Source organism: Henckelia pumila, chromosome 3 (genome assembly GCF_033568475.1).
Source record: "Henckelia pumila isolate YLH828 chromosome 3, ASM3356847v2, whole genome shotgun sequence".
In the NCBI taxonomy this organism is placed as follows: Eukaryota; Viridiplantae; Streptophyta; class Magnoliopsida; order Lamiales; family Gesneriaceae; genus Henckelia; species Henckelia pumila.
The window spans coordinates 159,908,493-159,926,129 of record NC_133122.1 but is presented as its reverse complement, the minus strand read 5'-3'; the positions used below and the strand labels follow the sequence as shown (position 1 = coordinate 159,926,129).

At 35.3% G+C, this 17,637-nt stretch overlaps 3 protein-coding genes across 3 annotated transcripts; 1 reads left to right on the top strand and 2 right to left on the bottom strand.

Moving 5' to 3' along the window:
• Positions 1-1,772: 1,772 nt before the first annotated feature.
• LOC140886338 (uncharacterized) lies at positions 1,773-3,203 on the bottom strand. Its single transcript, XM_073292875.1, has 4 exons — positions 2,948-3,203; positions 2,674-2,838; positions 2,455-2,573; positions 1,773-2,357 (listed from the first exon to the last, which is right to left on the bottom strand). Exons 1-4 carry the CDS (start codon positions 3,201-3,203, stop codon positions 1,866-1,868), a joined length of 1,032 nt encoding a protein of 343 aa, XP_073148976.1. The 3' UTR covers positions 1,773-1,865.
• Positions 3,204-3,416: 213 nt separating this feature from the next.
• On the bottom strand, positions 3,417-4,538 carry LOC140886336 (uncharacterized). The gene is made up of 2 exons (XM_073292872.1): positions 3,569-4,538; positions 3,417-3,487 (listed from the first exon to the last, which is right to left on the bottom strand). Exons 1-2 carry the CDS (start codon positions 4,149-4,151, stop codon positions 3,417-3,419), a joined length of 654 nt encoding a protein of 217 aa, XP_073148973.1. The 5' UTR covers positions 4,152-4,538.
• A 4,898-nt stretch (positions 4,539-9,436) lies between these two features.
• LOC140887853 (UDP-galactose/UDP-glucose transporter 5-like) lies at positions 9,437-17,500 on the top strand. The gene is made up of 11 exons (XM_073295386.1): positions 9,437-9,662; positions 10,198-10,311; positions 10,660-10,752; positions 10,909-10,974; positions 12,418-12,516; positions 13,184-13,263; positions 15,442-15,554; positions 16,419-16,507; positions 16,671-16,757; positions 16,926-16,994; positions 17,076-17,500. The coding sequence occupies exons 1-11, from the start codon at positions 9,561-9,563 to the stop codon at positions 17,190-17,192; spliced, it is 1,029 nt and encodes a 342-aa protein (XP_073151487.1). The 5' UTR covers positions 9,437-9,560; the 3' UTR covers positions 17,193-17,500.
• The last annotated feature ends 137 nt before the right edge of the window (positions 17,501-17,637 follow it).

Here is a 17,637-nt window from a genome sequence, read left to right as displayed (position 1 = left end):
TATTAAACTCAAACTCATTTAAGTTTAAATAATTAATTAAATCTAACTTGAACTCATTCAAGCCCACTAGTATAATAATTATTTAACACTATTTCTATTTGGGCTCTACAAGATCCAATAGTGTTTAACTAATCCAACACTTGAATTAATATAATTATTTGGACTATACAAATCCACTAGTGTCAAACTAATTCAACTCTTGAATTAATTTAATTAACTTCATAATAATAGTTTCAAAAATTACCATTTTAAAAAACTAATAATTTATTCAAGTCAACTTTTAATCTTGGAACACATTCACAAATTAAAAGTTACTTTCCCTTTTATTCTCTATTAGAAGTCATAATTCTAATTTATTTTACTTATAAACTCATTTATAAATTGTTCAACACATTGAACTAATTTTAATTTCAACGGGATCTAAAATGCTAGTACTTGTGTGACCCTCAATGGTTCAATGATACAACTAGTAGTGGGTTCACATCTCCATATGATTCGGGATCAACAAGTCTCTTATATGAGCATACCCTATTTATCTCCATTCTTATTTATCAACTTCTTGATAATAAGAACATCAGAAAACTCAAATCTGATGGTACTCAACCAGTCATGTTAAACGTCTAACAACATCGCTTACATGAATCCCTAGGTATCAATGATAGTGCCTGCAAGAACCAATCAATTATGGTTAGCGTACAGTACGGTCCCTTCAACTTATATATCCCGACCGATTAGACAACTATTGGTTTATCGAGAGTTGTCATTGAATCGATAAATATGTGTCATGATGTAGTTGCATCAAAGGTGTAATTCAAGAAACCCTATTCTTAATTACCACCTGCTCTGATCACAGATTTCAAGCTACATATGCATGAGAACAGATATGATATTTGAGACGACCATAACCCTCTAAAATATAAATAATAAATAAAGAATCTGCGGAATTCTTTAAAACAATTCCATGACTTACTTTAAAATATTGTAAGCCTAACTGACACAGTCAGCAATTCAAATCAAAATAAAGTAAACACGAGATAAAGATCCAAATACGATAGTATAGAATCCAGAAAAGGGAAATTAATCCCACACAGTTGCGAAAAAATAAAATGTTAAGTTTACATGCCAAATACTCTAAAGCAGGAAAAACACATCCTGCGAATGACTGATAGTGTATAGAATAATACAACTCATGAATAAAATTAAAAAAAACATCAGAGTTTGCGAAACAACTAAAAGCACGCTGGTCAAGGGCCTGCACCACCGGTGGCCTCGCCCTGGGGATCCTGCCCCTCGATCTCAGTGAAAAACTCCTCACCTGAAAAACAATATGTGTAGTGAGTCTAACAGACTCAGCAAGAATATGGGGGGATAATGAGTACTACATAAATACAAGCACAGACAGATTAAAAATAACTTGTAATAAAATAATTTTGTGCCCTTGACTTAAATAAATGATTTCTGAATGAAATGAGTGAACATGAATGAAACATATGCTTAGCTAAGTCGAACATAAGAAATATAACTGAGTAAACTTTACGGAAACATAGACATAAATATGTGAACTTAGATCCATGGATTGTGACTCTGTAATTTAGATCATGATCATGGCTGCAGTGCACTATGCCGCAAGGAGGTCAGGTAATACTCAACCCATCTTGCACATACTTGGTAAGGGAGGTCAAGATTTCTCTCAACCCCACACACATAGTTGTTAAAAGCGTAAAGCGCAAAAAAGCGCTCAAGTGCCTTTGGGATTAAAGCGCAAAGCGAAGCGCACGCTTCATGGAACAAAAGCGCAATAAACAAAACATTATCAAAATAATAAGAATAAAGTCAAGAATCCTTGCAAATGTGATAGATAAACATCAAATATCATAAGAGTCATCATCTTCATTCTCCAAATCTACGTCCTCAGCCCCATCGCTTGATTTGTATCCATCGGTATCTTCTTCTTCTTCAGTTTCATGATCAATGTTCAGCTCTTCTTCCTCAACAAGTCTAGTTCGAGCTAAAGATTGCTTTCTTTTTGCTGAAATGGATGATGATGATGTTCCTTTTGAACTAGATGCATTTCTAGATCGAAAGCCATATGCACTTTCACCAACACCAGCCGCTTGTGCTACATCACTCCAATGCAAATCATCATCTTCAAAGACAAAATCATTATCCTCATTGGCACTATCACCATCATCCAACTTTCCCAATAACCATTCATTACTATCATCTATTTCTGACAAAGAAATAGGATCAATCATATCTCGCATGACATATCTCCGCCTCAATGCTCTGTTATATTTGATATATACCAAATCATTCAATCGTTGCTGAGACAATCTATTTCTTTTTTTCGAATGTATCTGCCAAAGAATTAGAATTAAGAAGTTACACTTCATACTCCATAATCTGAAATTTAGTATGTATTAAATTAAATAATCAAAAACACTTGAAACTTACATGTTCAAATACACTCCAATTACGTTCACAGCCTGAAGAAGAGCATGTAAGATACAAAATCTTCATTGCAAATGCTTTCAACTCAGGTGTTGATGCACCATAAGAGGACCACCAATCAGCTTTAAAGTTGAAACAAAAAAATTAAATTTCTTACCTCCCAAAGTTTGTAACTTTGTAATGCTTGAGAATGTAAATTGAGATTGCACTAAATATTATTACCTGGTGATTTTGAAGCTCTTTGTCTGATAGCCATAGGTAAACCAAAAAGTCCTTTTGCATTTTTGTATTTCTCCAATTTATTTGTGATCTTATCTTGCAAATCTTCACCTCTCACCAATCTAGCTATGCATTTGTACAAACCCTCCAACACTTCTGCATCATTTTCTATGTCAGGATTTGTGTAAAAAAAACTCGGGATTCAAGAAATATCCAGCGGCATGCAAAGGATGATGGAGTTGAACGTTCCATCCTCTGTCAATGATTTAAAAAACACCACGATATTTTTCTTCGTTCATATTAAATGACGCAGCGATAGCTTCTTTGGCTCTGTCCATTGCCTCATAGATGTAACCCATAGGGGACCTTTTTTCACCATCTACCAGCCTCAATACTTTCACCAATGGACCGCCAACTTTCAATGCAAAAACTGTAGATTTCCAAAAAGAAGGCATCATCATCACTTCTGCAACACGTTTCCCAGCCGCCTCTTTAGAATATCGACTTGTTGCCCACTTTTTAGATGTAAACATCTTTCTCAGATTTGCTTGATGTACTTGAAACCGCTTTAAAGTCAAAAAAAGCGGTTGCAAAGTGAGTCTTTGCAGTTCTTATCATGTCTCTCTGTCCGGTAAACTCCCTCATCATGCTCAATAAATGTGGTCTATTGTAAATATAATCATTCACCATCAATGCCCTTTCATGCAAACTTTTGAGACGAGGAATTTTGAATATTTCCTCAAGCATCAAATCATCATGCAATGTGCTGCACATGGAGTCCAATACAAGTATGGAAAATTGTTTTCCAAAAGACGACCTGAATATGAAATAAAGTAATGTCACTCAAAAATTTTAAAAAATTCAGAATTAAACATGAATTTACAATTTAAAATATTACCTGCTTTGACATTGCAGCTTGCATTATCCGTCACAATCTGAACCACATTCTTTTCACCAATTCGATTCACAAATAACTTAAGTAACTCATACATTTTGTCAGCAATGTGTGAATAACTTGAAGCATCCACTGATTCAACAAATACGGTTCCTTTAGGACCATTAACCAAAAAATTTATCAGACTTCTGCCATTTTTATCCGTCCACCCATCTGCCATGATTGTACACCCATACTTAGCATGATCTTCTTCATGGGATTTGAGACACAAGTTCGTATTTGTCAACTCCTTCTTCAAATACTTAACTCTTACTTCATGATATGATGGAGGTTTCATTCCCACTCCAAAAGTCCCAATAGCATCAATACAAGGCTGCAGAGAATCATATTTAACAGCATTAAAAGGAATTCCGGCATCATACATCCACGTAGCAAATTTCTGAACCGCATCTTCTCTTAATTTTTTTTTATTCTCATCATATTGGCCTTTATTTTTCGCACGCCTTTGTCTGACAATTTCTTCTACATCTTTCGCAAAATAAAGGTCAATAGGCCCTGCTTGTTTACTCTTTTTACCTTGCACCATAGGCCCAAGCCCACTGAACCAGATATTGGTCGTTTACCTTTCCGTTTAGTTTGAAGATCATCTTCATCTTCATCATCTTCCAAATCAACAATGTCATCTAAATGAGGAATATCATTCATTTGATTCTTCAAATTGCTCTTTTTTTTAATGAACTCTTTGATTTCTTCCTTAACATGCTCCGGACATTTCGAACACTCTTTCACATTCTTATTGCCCCCAACTAAATGTAATTTATGCCGATAAATTCCACCATTTGTTAATTTACCACAAAAACAACACACATTATTTGGGTTTTTAGGATCCGGAAGAGTTGCATAATTCCAAGCAATATCCTTTCGATTCGATGGAAGTGTTGGATTTGATTGTGACATTGTTATAACAACTGAAAAAATAAATAACAATCACAAATTACTAATTAAATTAAAAAAAACACATTTGAATACAATTTACAAAAATTCATAAAATTAGGTGGGGAGCGGCAGGGCGGTGCGGCGGCGACCGGCGAGGCAGGCACGACGGCGAGGAAGAGGAGTAGAGGAGCAGAGCGTGAGGCAGAGAGACGCAGTGTGAGGGCCGTGAGTTTTTATTGGGCTTAATATCAGATCTATTAATATTATATAAGTTATTTGGGCTTAAAAAACTTAAAAGTGCACTTTCAATGTGCGACTTTAAGCCTTGTTTAAAAAAAAATTGAAATCTGCCTGGCTTCTAAGAAGCGCAGAAGCGATCGCTTTGCGCCTCAAAGCGAGGCGCAATAAAGCGACCGCCTCGAAGATCTGCTGCGCTTCAGATGAGCGCCTCGCGTCGCTTTGCGCTTAAGCGACCGAGGCGCTCGCTTTTAACAACCATGCCCACACATACACGTAAATATTTGGTAAGGTAGGTCAAAACGTCTCTTAGCCCCACACATACACGTCAGGTGGTAAGGTAGGCCAGAACGTCTCCCAACCCCACACATACACGTAAATTTCTATAGTCACAATCATCTCACTTCGTTCGTAAAAAGTAATTTTTCTTTCATTCTTGAATATGGGAGTTAGCATGCATATGTAAATATGATGTACATGTAAATATTAATCGATAATCATGCATATAACTCACACATGGATGATCGAGATGGTGATTTAGGAACTAAACCAAAGGGTGGAAGATTTAACCCATAATTTGCACTTACGCCTAATTTAAGCGGTTAGCCCGAAAAATTTATAACTTGCTCGTTTCTTAACCAAAAAGGATTCCGCTTGAAACCAAGACTCCAGACACTTAGAACTAAGTATGAAAGTCATCCTCGAAATTTATTTCCTAAGCGATCATTTTTCAAAAGGACGATTTTCGGGCAGCAGCCCCTTTGTGTTCAACAAAATTCTGCACCTTAACATTTATAAATCTAAAACTCGCCCCAAACTTAACCGAATTGATTCCCGCTTGGACCAACATATTCCCAACATCATAGAATAATTCCTAACCCGAGCCCTTGGCCAAAACCCGAGTTTAACCCCTGTTTAAAAATCGATTTCCGGACAGCCCACTCACTTTACAAAAATTTCTGCTCATAACTTCAAGTTCCAACCCAACCAATCCTAAATATATTTCTTCCAATATTCCAAGACTCTAATCCTAGGACCAAAACCAATGTTCAACCTCATTCCCAGCCCTTACAACTCAAATTGAATCGCCTTAGATTCAGCTCAAAGGCAGCACCTCGAGCACCCTCATAACCGAGCCCCTACTCCCTTTAGACATTTCGAAATTCCTTCATTCCCAACTCACATTCTTCTTCACACATCCTAATACTACCATGTGAACTACATATCATCCATGGTAGCTCTAAATCACCATCTGAATCAACACCACAAAACATCATATATAATCGAACCAACAAGCTAAGGGAAAAATTCTGGAAATTGTTCGATCATCATGCTATGCAACAAATGAAACTTTCGAACTCAAGGAATGAAGGAGAGCTGGAAAAAATGCTCAAATCATATGCTATGCAGCCTCTGAAAATTTGAACATCATGACTCGAAATAACCTGGAAATTTTCGTATTAAACCATGTAAATAAATCTGGAGATTTGTTGAGCCGATGCCAAGCACATTTCTGCATTTTTGAAAATCACAAGCATGGAAAAATTTGGAGTTTTCGATGGTAATGTAGCTTTCTTGACACCCCTTTTTAAATGCCAAACAACTTTTCACACTTCGCAAACAAGGATTAAAGCATCATAATGTAAGGAAGTCAAAAAGAAATCTGCTCATTCACGCTTCAAAAAAACAGGGCACATTCATACATAGGAAATTTCAAATGCTCAAAGAAATGCAACACACAACACATAATAATCACATAACGAAGCAAGAATCCATATCCTTGCCTATCCAAAGAAAATCGAAAGAAATGAGAGCCCGAAGCCAAAAAATCGAAACCACAGAATTGAACAGCTCGAGCTAGAGGAAGCTGAAATCGAGCTCAAGAATCACGACCAGCTTGCCCAGGAATGATTTGTCGGGGAAGAAATGAGGATTAAAGGCTTAGTGAAGAAGGGATTGAAGAAGTCGATGCCTCCCTTGAAGAACAGGGCAATCTCGGCTGTGTGAGTTTGTGTGGTGTGTGTTTATCATGTAGTGTGAGTTTTGTGTGTGGCTAGGATTTAAATCTTGAGTTCAAGTGCTAGAATAAGTAACCCTAGAAAAAAAATGTGAATATATGAAATTCATGAAAAAGTACAACACACTATTAAAAAGTGCTAAACCAAAATAACAATTAAGACTACAAATTAAGTCGCACTAATTAAAAATGCAAGCTTAATAATCCTAAATTAAAATATTAAATTTGGTTTACTAGTCCGGGATTTAAAATACTAATTTTCGCAAAAGTTAAAAATAATAAATTCTAATGCGCGAGAAAAATATAATATTTAGCCAATTAACACAGAAAAATTAAAATAATTAGAATCATAAATATTAAAGACTAATTTAGGCATGAAACTTAAATTAAGAAATTCTAGGCGTCACAATATTCATACCCGAAGGTAAGTGGTGAATCCCCGACTACAATGCATCGACTCCTATATGTTTCGACACAACACCCAACCTTGCCACTTGATGACCCCAGTTGAGTCGGTAAACAAGTCAAAGTGAAGCGCTAGCATATAGAGTCTCCATGTTGTCATGGGTCATAAGGACTAATATTGGTGTACAATCATAAACTAGGAGATTTCCACTCGATAAATGAGAACCACTTGGAAAGTCCTTTAGGAAGGGTTGTTCAGTGCACTCTACAAGGAGCACCTATTTTCATTCTTGGACATTATCATGTCCCCTACCAATGAAACATGGCACTCACATCGCAAATACTATTCTCAAGCTCAAGCGGCCTTTATCCTTCTTTTTGGCGGCTGAATCGACTAGGAACAGTTTAGAATCTATAGTATTCCAAATATGAGTTTCAAGATAGTCATCCCATGACCATATCATATTCAAGTAAGTTGTGACTTTGTCGTGATGGTCAGTGGAATGGATGTGAAGGTGATATACATCGATGTTATCCGGCGGTGGAATGGATAAAGAGATAGAGGACAATGGGGGTGGTTGTGACTATATCATTGGTTCAAGAAAACAAATTTCATAACACTGAGTTTGAAGTTCAAGTGTGTATGCAATGTTAGATGAATTGTGTTTTTACCATCATGATTTTTTTGGGGGGGTGCATTCTTAAAAGTGATCAATTTTTCAAGTTTTTTATCTCCCAATGTTTTGTTCGTGTGTTGCAATTATAGGCCTATTCCTTATATGCTAGAGAAATTTAGCATGCTATCAACTGCTTATAGTATCATTGAGTTTCAAATTTGTATCTATTTTGAAAATTTTTATTTACTTTATATAAAAGTTGTATTGTGGTAAAATGGTCATTTGATTGAATTGAATTGGTTATGGACTGATTCCTAATCAACCTAACATGTTAATCATCAAAATTCATATACGTCGTGGTTATTATTTTATACACATGCATCGCGTGTGCATCGTTGCTAGTATATATATGGCTCTGGGATGAGGTACAATAATTGTCCCTATTGGGTAGAGCAATCGAACCATGACCTTGGGTTGTTGTGTGGTTTAAAAGATTTGAATTGCATCATTACTACCAGCTATAAATTTTGGTAAAACGACAAGCGTTCGTTCCTATAATTGGTATCATAGTCGAGGTCATGAGTTCGATTCTCATTGATTGCAAGGAGTTCAATTATTGGGAAAGAGGTTGTTTGGGTTCAATAATTTTTCCTGCTGGGTATAGCAATTGAACCATGTCGCTTGGTGCGGTTTAAAAGACTTGAGTTGCACGATTACCACTTGGTGCGATTTAAAAGATTTGAGTTGCACGATTACCACTAGTTATAACTTTTGGTAGAAAAAACAGCTTGGTGCGGTTTAAAAGATTTGAGTTGCACGATATTACCACTAGTTATAAATTTTGGTAAAACAACAAATATTTGGTCTTATACCCTGCCAATTATTAACGTGGCTCCGCCACTAGCTCCGAGGGTCTCGTTCGTCCAATGGCCTTGCTTGGGCCAATTTCGCGGCACACGAACTTTTCAGAAAAAATTTCGATTACAAAATTTCAAAATTTTGTCAAAAAAATGAAACACTACCTTTATAGGAAGCTATTTTCTTATACTTAGAAACCTTTTGTAATGGTTGATTTGATGTAAGTTAATCAAATCAATTTCATTTTTTAAAACACAAACAAACAAAAGATTTTGCGTAGGTTGATGATTCTGGTTGTTTTTCTTCACATTTGGCCGAATTGTTTGCTATTAGAGGAGGAGTCAAGTGGCTTGAACTTCTTTTGGACCAATTGGATTATTGAATCGGATGCTTTAATACCAACACATGCCATTCACAATCCTTCTCCATTCTCATGGATGAGTCGATTATTAGTGACATTCACAGACTCTGTTTTAGTGTACCGGGAAATATTATTCAACACTTTACAAGATCAGCCATCTAAGTGGCTCACGAACTAACCCGTAAATACTATTTTTTGGAAAACAATTTATTGTACTCGAATGCTATTCTGCTATCTCTCATCAACTTTGCAACGCCAGACTTGAAGAAGTTTTTAATTGAATTACTCTTTATGTTAAAAAAATAATAATAATAATAAGACTAAAACTAAAACTAAAAAAAAAAATTCAAATAAAATAAAATAACTAAAAAATTGTAAAAGGTAAAATAAACCCGCAGGCCGATCATATATATAAATATATCAGTATAGAGGGTGGAGTGTTGACACTCAGGGATCAAACTACGGCGTATGATCCTTTTCTTGCTTACAATGCTGTGATCGGTTGGAAATCGAAGATTGTGATTTGGTGAAGTGAATTGCGACGGCGGATGGTTGGATTTGGATATGGCGGAGCCACCTTCACGATGGAAAGAGAAGAAGCTTTTGAAATTGTTCTTTGCGGTCGCCGGGATCATGTCCACACTTCTCATCTACGGAGTTTTACAGGTTAAATCTCTTCACATGTTGTTTAATTGTTGTGTAATCACAGATTTAGGGAAACACCTTATATAGAAAGGTGCTATTTTATCGTCGCAATTGATCGATTGACGTAACCGCCACTACTATTTAGAGGCATAAAAATGTGTGCTTTGGAGCTTGATCAATGACTTAACTTGCGAGGATTACTGGAGAAACTATTTCACTTGGAAGTATATTTCATAAAGTTCGCTTTGAGCCAAACATTATCGTCATCTGGTTCTGCTGACCAACAATTGGGTCTTCCCCTATATCGCTATTGAAAAGAAGAGTGCAAAGGAAATAAGAATATGCTTTGTTACCAAGCATTTTTTTTATTTGTCCCCGTGCCTGCACAGTATAGTCCACCATATGATATTATTTTATGATGTATGCCGGCTCGAAAAATAATGTTTATGTTTGGCATGACCTGATTTAACTTTTTTGGTTTTCCTTGGTCTGATAATTTCTTGGTTAAGATAAATTTCTATTTCTGCAGAAATTGATTGAAATTAGTTTGTTACAGGAAAAGATTATGAGAATTCCGTATGGGCCAAATAAAGAATATTTCAAGTACTCGCTGTTTCTTGTCTTCTGCAACCGCATTACAACTTCTGCCGTGTCTGCTGGAGTTTTACTGGTAATTTGAATATTTAGCTTTGTTGGTTTGATTTGTTTAGTTATATGGATGTTTTCATCTACGTGTCTGTATCCGTGGGTGTACTTTTTGTTTGATGACCTCAAAGTTTAACGATTTGTGTAGACGTTGTTGAACATAAATTCGATACATGTCGTTTGTCGTGTAACTTTAATACTTTATCAGAATATACTATAGCAGGCATGATTGCAATTATTCATTGCCAGACTTTGTACACGATATCTCAAGGTTCATTGCTTTAGCAGCATAACTGATGAGCTGCTTGTGTTTCCATGTTTGACCTCTTAAGCTTTTAATAGTTCATTTTTATTGGCTTTCTATTTTTTCCAGGTAGGTAAAAAGGCTCTGGAACCTGTTGCTCCGATTTACAATTATTGTATGGTTTCAGTGTCCAATATACTCACTACCACCTGTCAATACGAGGTAAGCTGTATTCGGCTCTTGAAAAGATGGATCCTAATTCAATTGCTTGTGAATCTAACCATGAAGTAACATTCATTAAAAATTTTTTTTGTTTATTTCTAATATCTGAAGATAATGCCTTGTTAAGAACCTCTTTTTTTGCTATGCTTGCCACAGGCCCTTAAATATGTCAGTTTCCCTATGCAGACGCTGGCAAAGTGTGCCAAAATGATACCTGTAATGGTGAGACATTTTAATATCCTGCTATAGTTTCTTGTTCATGAGAAATAAGAAATTAGAAACGTAAGTTGCCATTTCTGGTATTAGTTGGCCAAAAATCTCAACTCTGGAGAACTCCAGGAAGGATTTGTTTTTTCATCTTTTCCATGTAACTGTATGTACAGTAATCGTCCTGATTCAGATCATGACTGTACCGTGCCAGCAGTCAGGTGTAGCATGTTACTTCACTGATGCTAAAGTAATTGGTTGTGCAATAGACAAACTGAGCATTGTTCCAGAAGATCAAAGAAGCAGTTAGTAGTATAAAAGGGAGATTGAATAGACCGGTTGGAATATTTGGGCAACTAACCCCACATATATATATATACATATATGTATATATATCATTTATCTACTTAATTAAATGGCCTCCCCTAGTGTTAAAAATAAAACTAAAGATGGTCGTTTTCTAAAAAACTTTTTTGTGCAGGGTCAAACTCTGAACTGTCCCCCAGTCAGAACCCTTGGGGAAAATTAATGTTGCGTCGGATCGTTGAAATCAAAGAATTTCACATCCAAGATTTAAATCCATTATGGTTACTCGTGAATTCCATGAATTAGAATTTCAACCTTCCTTTTTTTGGCTTGTTTATGAAACAACATAGTGGATTTTAAATTCTCACAAAATAAATTCACCTCCATCCAAATGCAACTTCAGTCAATTTAGTACTTGATTGCCCAAGCCTGCAAGCACTTGAGTTGTTCTCGAAGACAGCTAAGACAAGCTATGCCGAATTTTCTGAATCACAACTTAATGGACTGAGAATATTTTTTTGTGATTGCGAGTTAGAGTATGTATAAACTATAAGCAAAGATAATCTGACAAATAAAGAACTCAGGATTTTATACTGGTTTGAAGGTGCTATATTTCTCTCACGTCCTCTTTTCATACTCATGAAAGGAATTTGATATTGTCTTTGATCTACACAATAACAACAGCCTGAACCTCTCATTTATCATAATACTGGACCAGTAGCTGCCATACATAAATTAAAACATAGTTTCATACCTAAAACTCGTCTTTCACACCGATAGATCTGTCTTTCAAGTTTTGTCTGGTGAATGAATTACTCGAAAATTGATTAAAGTATTACTCTTGTATACTGTTAAGCACAACACAGTGATATGAGAGTGATAAGTGCTCCTGAAAGATATCATATTTATAATTTATAAAATATAATGGAGTTCGAAGTTGCGCATTGAGTTCTGGAAACGTGATAGCCTGATAGATAGGTGAGAGATAATGTCTGTTCTTCAGTCTTCATGTCTCGAGCAATTTATTGATGAGTGGAGTGAAAAGTCTCTTATTTTCAAATGCCTCTCGAATATATTTGAATGGGCACTGGAGGGTATTCAAACACTCTATTCTTCTAATACTTTCACCCTTCTTTTCCAATGTGAACGCAGATTTGGGGCACTGTCATCATGCAAAAGACGTACTCTGGACGTGATTATCTATTTGCCTTGTTAGTTACACTTGGTTGTTCAATATTTATTTTATATCCGGTAAGGTCTGTGCATATTTAACTAGTTACCAGCCTTTAAATGTATCCGTCGTGCCAAACAACATTTTTCAGAGAAAAATTATTCACATGAAAATGTGCAACCACATTTGATTTACCGTGGGCATCTCTACCATTTAATTTGTTATTCTTCTACTTCTCATTTATGCTTTTGGTATTTTTAATGCATATTTTCATTACTCCTTTCAATTACTTAATAGTTAGTTAAAACTTTCTACTGATTGGTGTGATGATTAGGAATAAATTGTAATGGAAGAAGAATTAAGTATGTTATCTGAGAGTTTTTTCAAAGGGAAGCAAACAAGTTTTGTGTTATAGAAGATGTTTTTTAATTTCTAGGTGCCAGTTACTATGCTGGGATTGTTTTCAGACAGCCAACATTGAATGAACTATGTCATTTCTATTATTGTCTTGTGCTGTATTTGTTCTTCACAGCTTACAGGATCGAACTGACACTCAACATGGATATTACAGATCTTATAAAATGTCTGTTTGCATCATTTTTCTTAACTGTGATGGTTGTTTTTGACTGATTAAATCATTAAAGATATGGGTTTGCAGTTTGCTTTGTAGTGTGAAAATCACTTGTTTCGATTTGTGGAGTTGTTTTGTCGATGGTTTGACTAAAGTTTTGTTTTTCAAAAGCGTAGACAACGGGTGATATCAGCCTATACAGTCAAGGAAGAGAAAGCACGGTTTGGGGTGTTTCCTTGATGCTTGGTTATCTTGGGTATGAGAACTTAACTCTTACGGTTAGCTTGTTACCATTTGGTCGATTTATTCAACTTTCTATTGACAAAAATGTCGGGCTACGTCTACATTTGGTCACTATTAAACTGTTGGGTGTGTTAATCATGGCATGAATCTGACCGAGCAGTTGGTTTATGTACAAATCTCCGAGTACCCTCGACTATTTTCCAAAGTTTCAACATTCTACTGCATCTAGGGTAACTAGCAATGTGCACCATCCGAATATGCAGTTTTGGTACCACATACCCTTAAATTGCATTTTTGGCATTTAAGACCTTTTTGTATGATTTTTGTTGTAGTTTGCACCCTTAACCAATTTTTTCATCATGGAGCCTACCAATCGGAGGTGCAATTTGGTTGTTGTATACAAGGTTCTCAAAAGTGCTAGGCAGTAGGTAGGCGGCACCCACTGCACACCGCCCTGACGGCGCATAGGCGGTTTTTTTTAAATATATAAAATATTTTATAATATATAAAATTAGTCAAAATATGTGTAAATTGGTTCGATATTTTCATTTATATTTTTTTAGTAATGCTTATTAATATGAATAAATTTTGCTTTACGCATATATTTCAACAAAAATATGCATAAATTTTTTTGACTATTTTTTTAAAAAAAATATATAAAATATTTTAAATTTTAGTTTTTTTTTATAAAAAAATTTGAACCGCCTAGGCTGTTTGTTATTTGCCGAGGCGGCCGATTTTTTCAGCACCGCCTGAGGCTAACGATTTTTTAAAAATCGGGGCGGTGGGTCACCGCCCACCGCCCAGGCGCCACCTAGGATCAACTTAGAACAGAGATTGTATGTATATTTTCTGTTCCCATATGTAGCATTAATTACCTACATTGTTGCATATTAAACAAATAAAAACATCATCAAAATATATAATGGATGACATTTTTAAAACAAATAAAATTTATCTTAGTCAATATCTTATTGAAATTACTGTAGATTAATATGTTTTCTAGAAAACTTTATTGCAATCTTTTGTAAGGTGGATATAACATCACATATCTTCAAATAAATATTTCTTTTGTATTGTAAAAGATAATGTAATTCAATGATAAATTTTATCATTCTTTTATGAGAATATATTTTGTTTTGTTGCCAAGTTTGTAACAATTATTTTTTCTATCAAGCAGGCATATTACTGATTATGTCAATTTATAAAAAACTATTTAAGGATTTTGTGTGCCAAAGGTGTGTGTTTAGGGGGTGCACATTGTCAATTGGCCCTAATTTTAACATCATTATTTCATAAAATGAATTATGATTATCCATATGCAATGTCTATTTGAGGGAAAGTTTTGAAACTTTGGATACCTATTGGAATTCAGAGTAAATTTTAGGTATGTCAGCTTTCTTCAAATTCCCATCGGCCTTGAAATTATTATAAAATTTTGTTAATTAATTTTTATTTTTCTTTAAAACCATAATTTCTGTTGGAATAAATGGCTGGAATATCGTGTCAAACTTGTGGAGGCATCAACAGCCTCCAACATGAAGAAATAAAGCATTTTTTAGAGTGTCAAAGTACAACCAGTAAAATGTAATGTCTAATAATCATAGAAGATTTCGCTCTCTCATCTTTTTTTGTTCCTGGAGTGAGGGGTGCTTTTAGAAGGGATGTTGAATGGCATTATGTTCTTCTAAAAGGCAACTGTTTTGTGAGCTGCATTTTTCCATGGTTGAAACTTTTCTACTGGGGTATTAACTCTCATTATGCATGTGTGTCCAGAATATGTAGCTTTGACCACAGGCTCACCTGATATGGCGTTCCATCTCATGACTGTTCTACTCTATTATCAGTTACCTCTATGCTAAAGAACCAAAAATATTTTCCCATTGAAATGTCGTTTTATATTCTCTCACACTCTTTTCACAGTTTACCCTGGTGGGAAACAAGCTAAAAAAGTGTTTCTCTAGCACTCACTCGTTAGATCTTTCTCATGACCAACATAGACTGTGTCGCACCCTAGAAATATGATTATGACATTATTCTATTGTGTTAAGTTCGGAACTGAAGCGGATTTTGCAATGCTAGCCAGGATGTGACGGATTCATTAAATTTAAGTTGAGTTGGCTGCTAATCTACGTTGATGAGTAAAGTTGTGTTTCTAACCTCATATTTTTAATGTTACTTGATTCTGCAGGTTTGATGGCTTCACAAGCACATTTCAGGATAAACTTTTCAGAGGCTATGACATGGAGATTCACAATCAGATATTTTATACAACACTATGTTCTTGCATGCTTAGTTTTATTGGTAATTTAAAATTTTTATTGGATTTCTCACTCCATGTGTTCTCAAGCTTTTGCCCTCCCTTTGGAGTATCCTTGACTATTAAAGCTGAGACCATATTTTACTTTTTATATGTTAGCCGTGAGTGATGCTTGCTTATTTTCCTATTAATATTCGCCCACAGTCAAAGGAAGACAAATCCTATGTAATTTGACAACTTGAACTTTATTTTCGATTATAGACCAGATTTTGGAACTCAGCTTTAGCCTTTAGGTTGGCTATCTATTAGACTCTTGATCATTTCTTTTAATTAACAGCAGTAATGAGATAATGGCTGCCATGATATGCTTATATTGCTTTTTATTGTTTTCCATATCATGCACCGAATTATGGAAGTTTGTCAATTTTAGATTGCTGTCTTCTAAGTTGTGGCAAAATATAAGAAAATAACCTCATCTGGATTCTGGAGGAATGTTGTCTCGAAATGTGGCATTTACATTTGGATTCTTATATTTTATGTTAGAACATTGTTTAAAGATTTTCAATTCATTTGATATGTTTGGCACTGTTCCTGATTTGGTATGTTTGTCATTCCATGGTATAATTAGTTGTGTGATTTTTGACGAGATCTGAGTTTATCGGGCCTCTGTAGATTGCTATTTTTCCTGGGGTTACTTTCCTTTTATTTAACCCCTGCGCGTAAATTATTTCATCTGAATCATCCTATTTTTCTTAGCTATAATATTTGGTGTTACTTCTGTTTATTATGTCTGCCAGTTATCCTGGAACTACTTTCCTTCATCAAACATCATACATGACATTAATTCTTTGTATTTTTGTAGTTTAGCTGCAATTACTGATAATAGGCTCTGTTTGATTTCAATATAGGTCTAATCTTACAGGGCAATCTTCTAATGGCCATAGATTTTGTTTCTCGGCATAATGACTGTTTCATTGACATTGCAATTCTTTCAACTGTAAGTCATAATGACATACTTTACCTCTCACAAACATTTATACCTCAATAATCAGATCTTGTAGTTGCTTGGATCGTGTTCTTAGTATATTTGTCTTATTTCCGCCTAGTAAACATATGAAGTCCAGTTACCATTCTTCGGCTTGACTTGCTCTTGTTTGTAGGTAGCAACAATTAGTCAGTTCTTTATTTCGTACACCATCCGCAATTTCGGTGCTTTGACATTTGCCACGATAATGACCACAAGACAGGTATGAATTATGATAACATTTTTTGAAAAATTTATTTAATTGTGTACGTATAAATTGCATAATCCTAAAATCCTAATCCTTTGGAATTAAGGATTTTCTTGAAGAAAATCCCTGTTGCTGTTAGTTTTTTGTGAACACCTGATCTGTTATGTAAATTTGTTGTTACAGTTGGTGAGCATTCTATTGTCCTGTATTTGGTTTGCCCACCCACTCAGCCCAGAACAAGTAGTTGGAGCAGTAAGCATCGATGCTATGTTTTTTTGCACAATACCTTGTCACAGTCCTGATTTTGTTTTTTCCGTTTTCTGGATTTTGCAGGCTATTGTCTTTGGATCCATATATTCAAAAACCTTCTTCAAAAGTAAGCAGAGTTCGCCAAACACAGAACGCACAGAAAACGGAGCAGTGCCTGATCCACCGAGGCCAAATCCGTAGTGTGCGGCCTGTAGGCAGTGAAATTTACTAACTCGAGTTCTCTCTCTTCAACCATGCTGCGAAACTTGACCGCCCTTTACATAGCTGGAGCAATGCGAGAATACTCAACACAGCAGGTTAGCTTTAGAGTAATTTTATCTTGACTCTGGCCAACATCCCTCAAACAGGTTTTATTTGATATTAAGTAGTGCATCGGCCATTTGTGCTGAATGTAGATTCTTATTCTATAGGAGGATTTGTTTTTAATTGAAACCACATATCTGATTCATCAGCCAAATTTACAGGGACATTGTTTTAAAACCCCTTTATTTATCTAAAGTTTGTTGTGGTGTAGAACATGAGAGTTTCTGCAAAAGAAAAAAAAAAGATTTCTCGAGTTGTCTTACTTTACATGATTCCTCATTTTGTATCGTGAGCCAGAACGAGCACCTATATATAGTGTTCC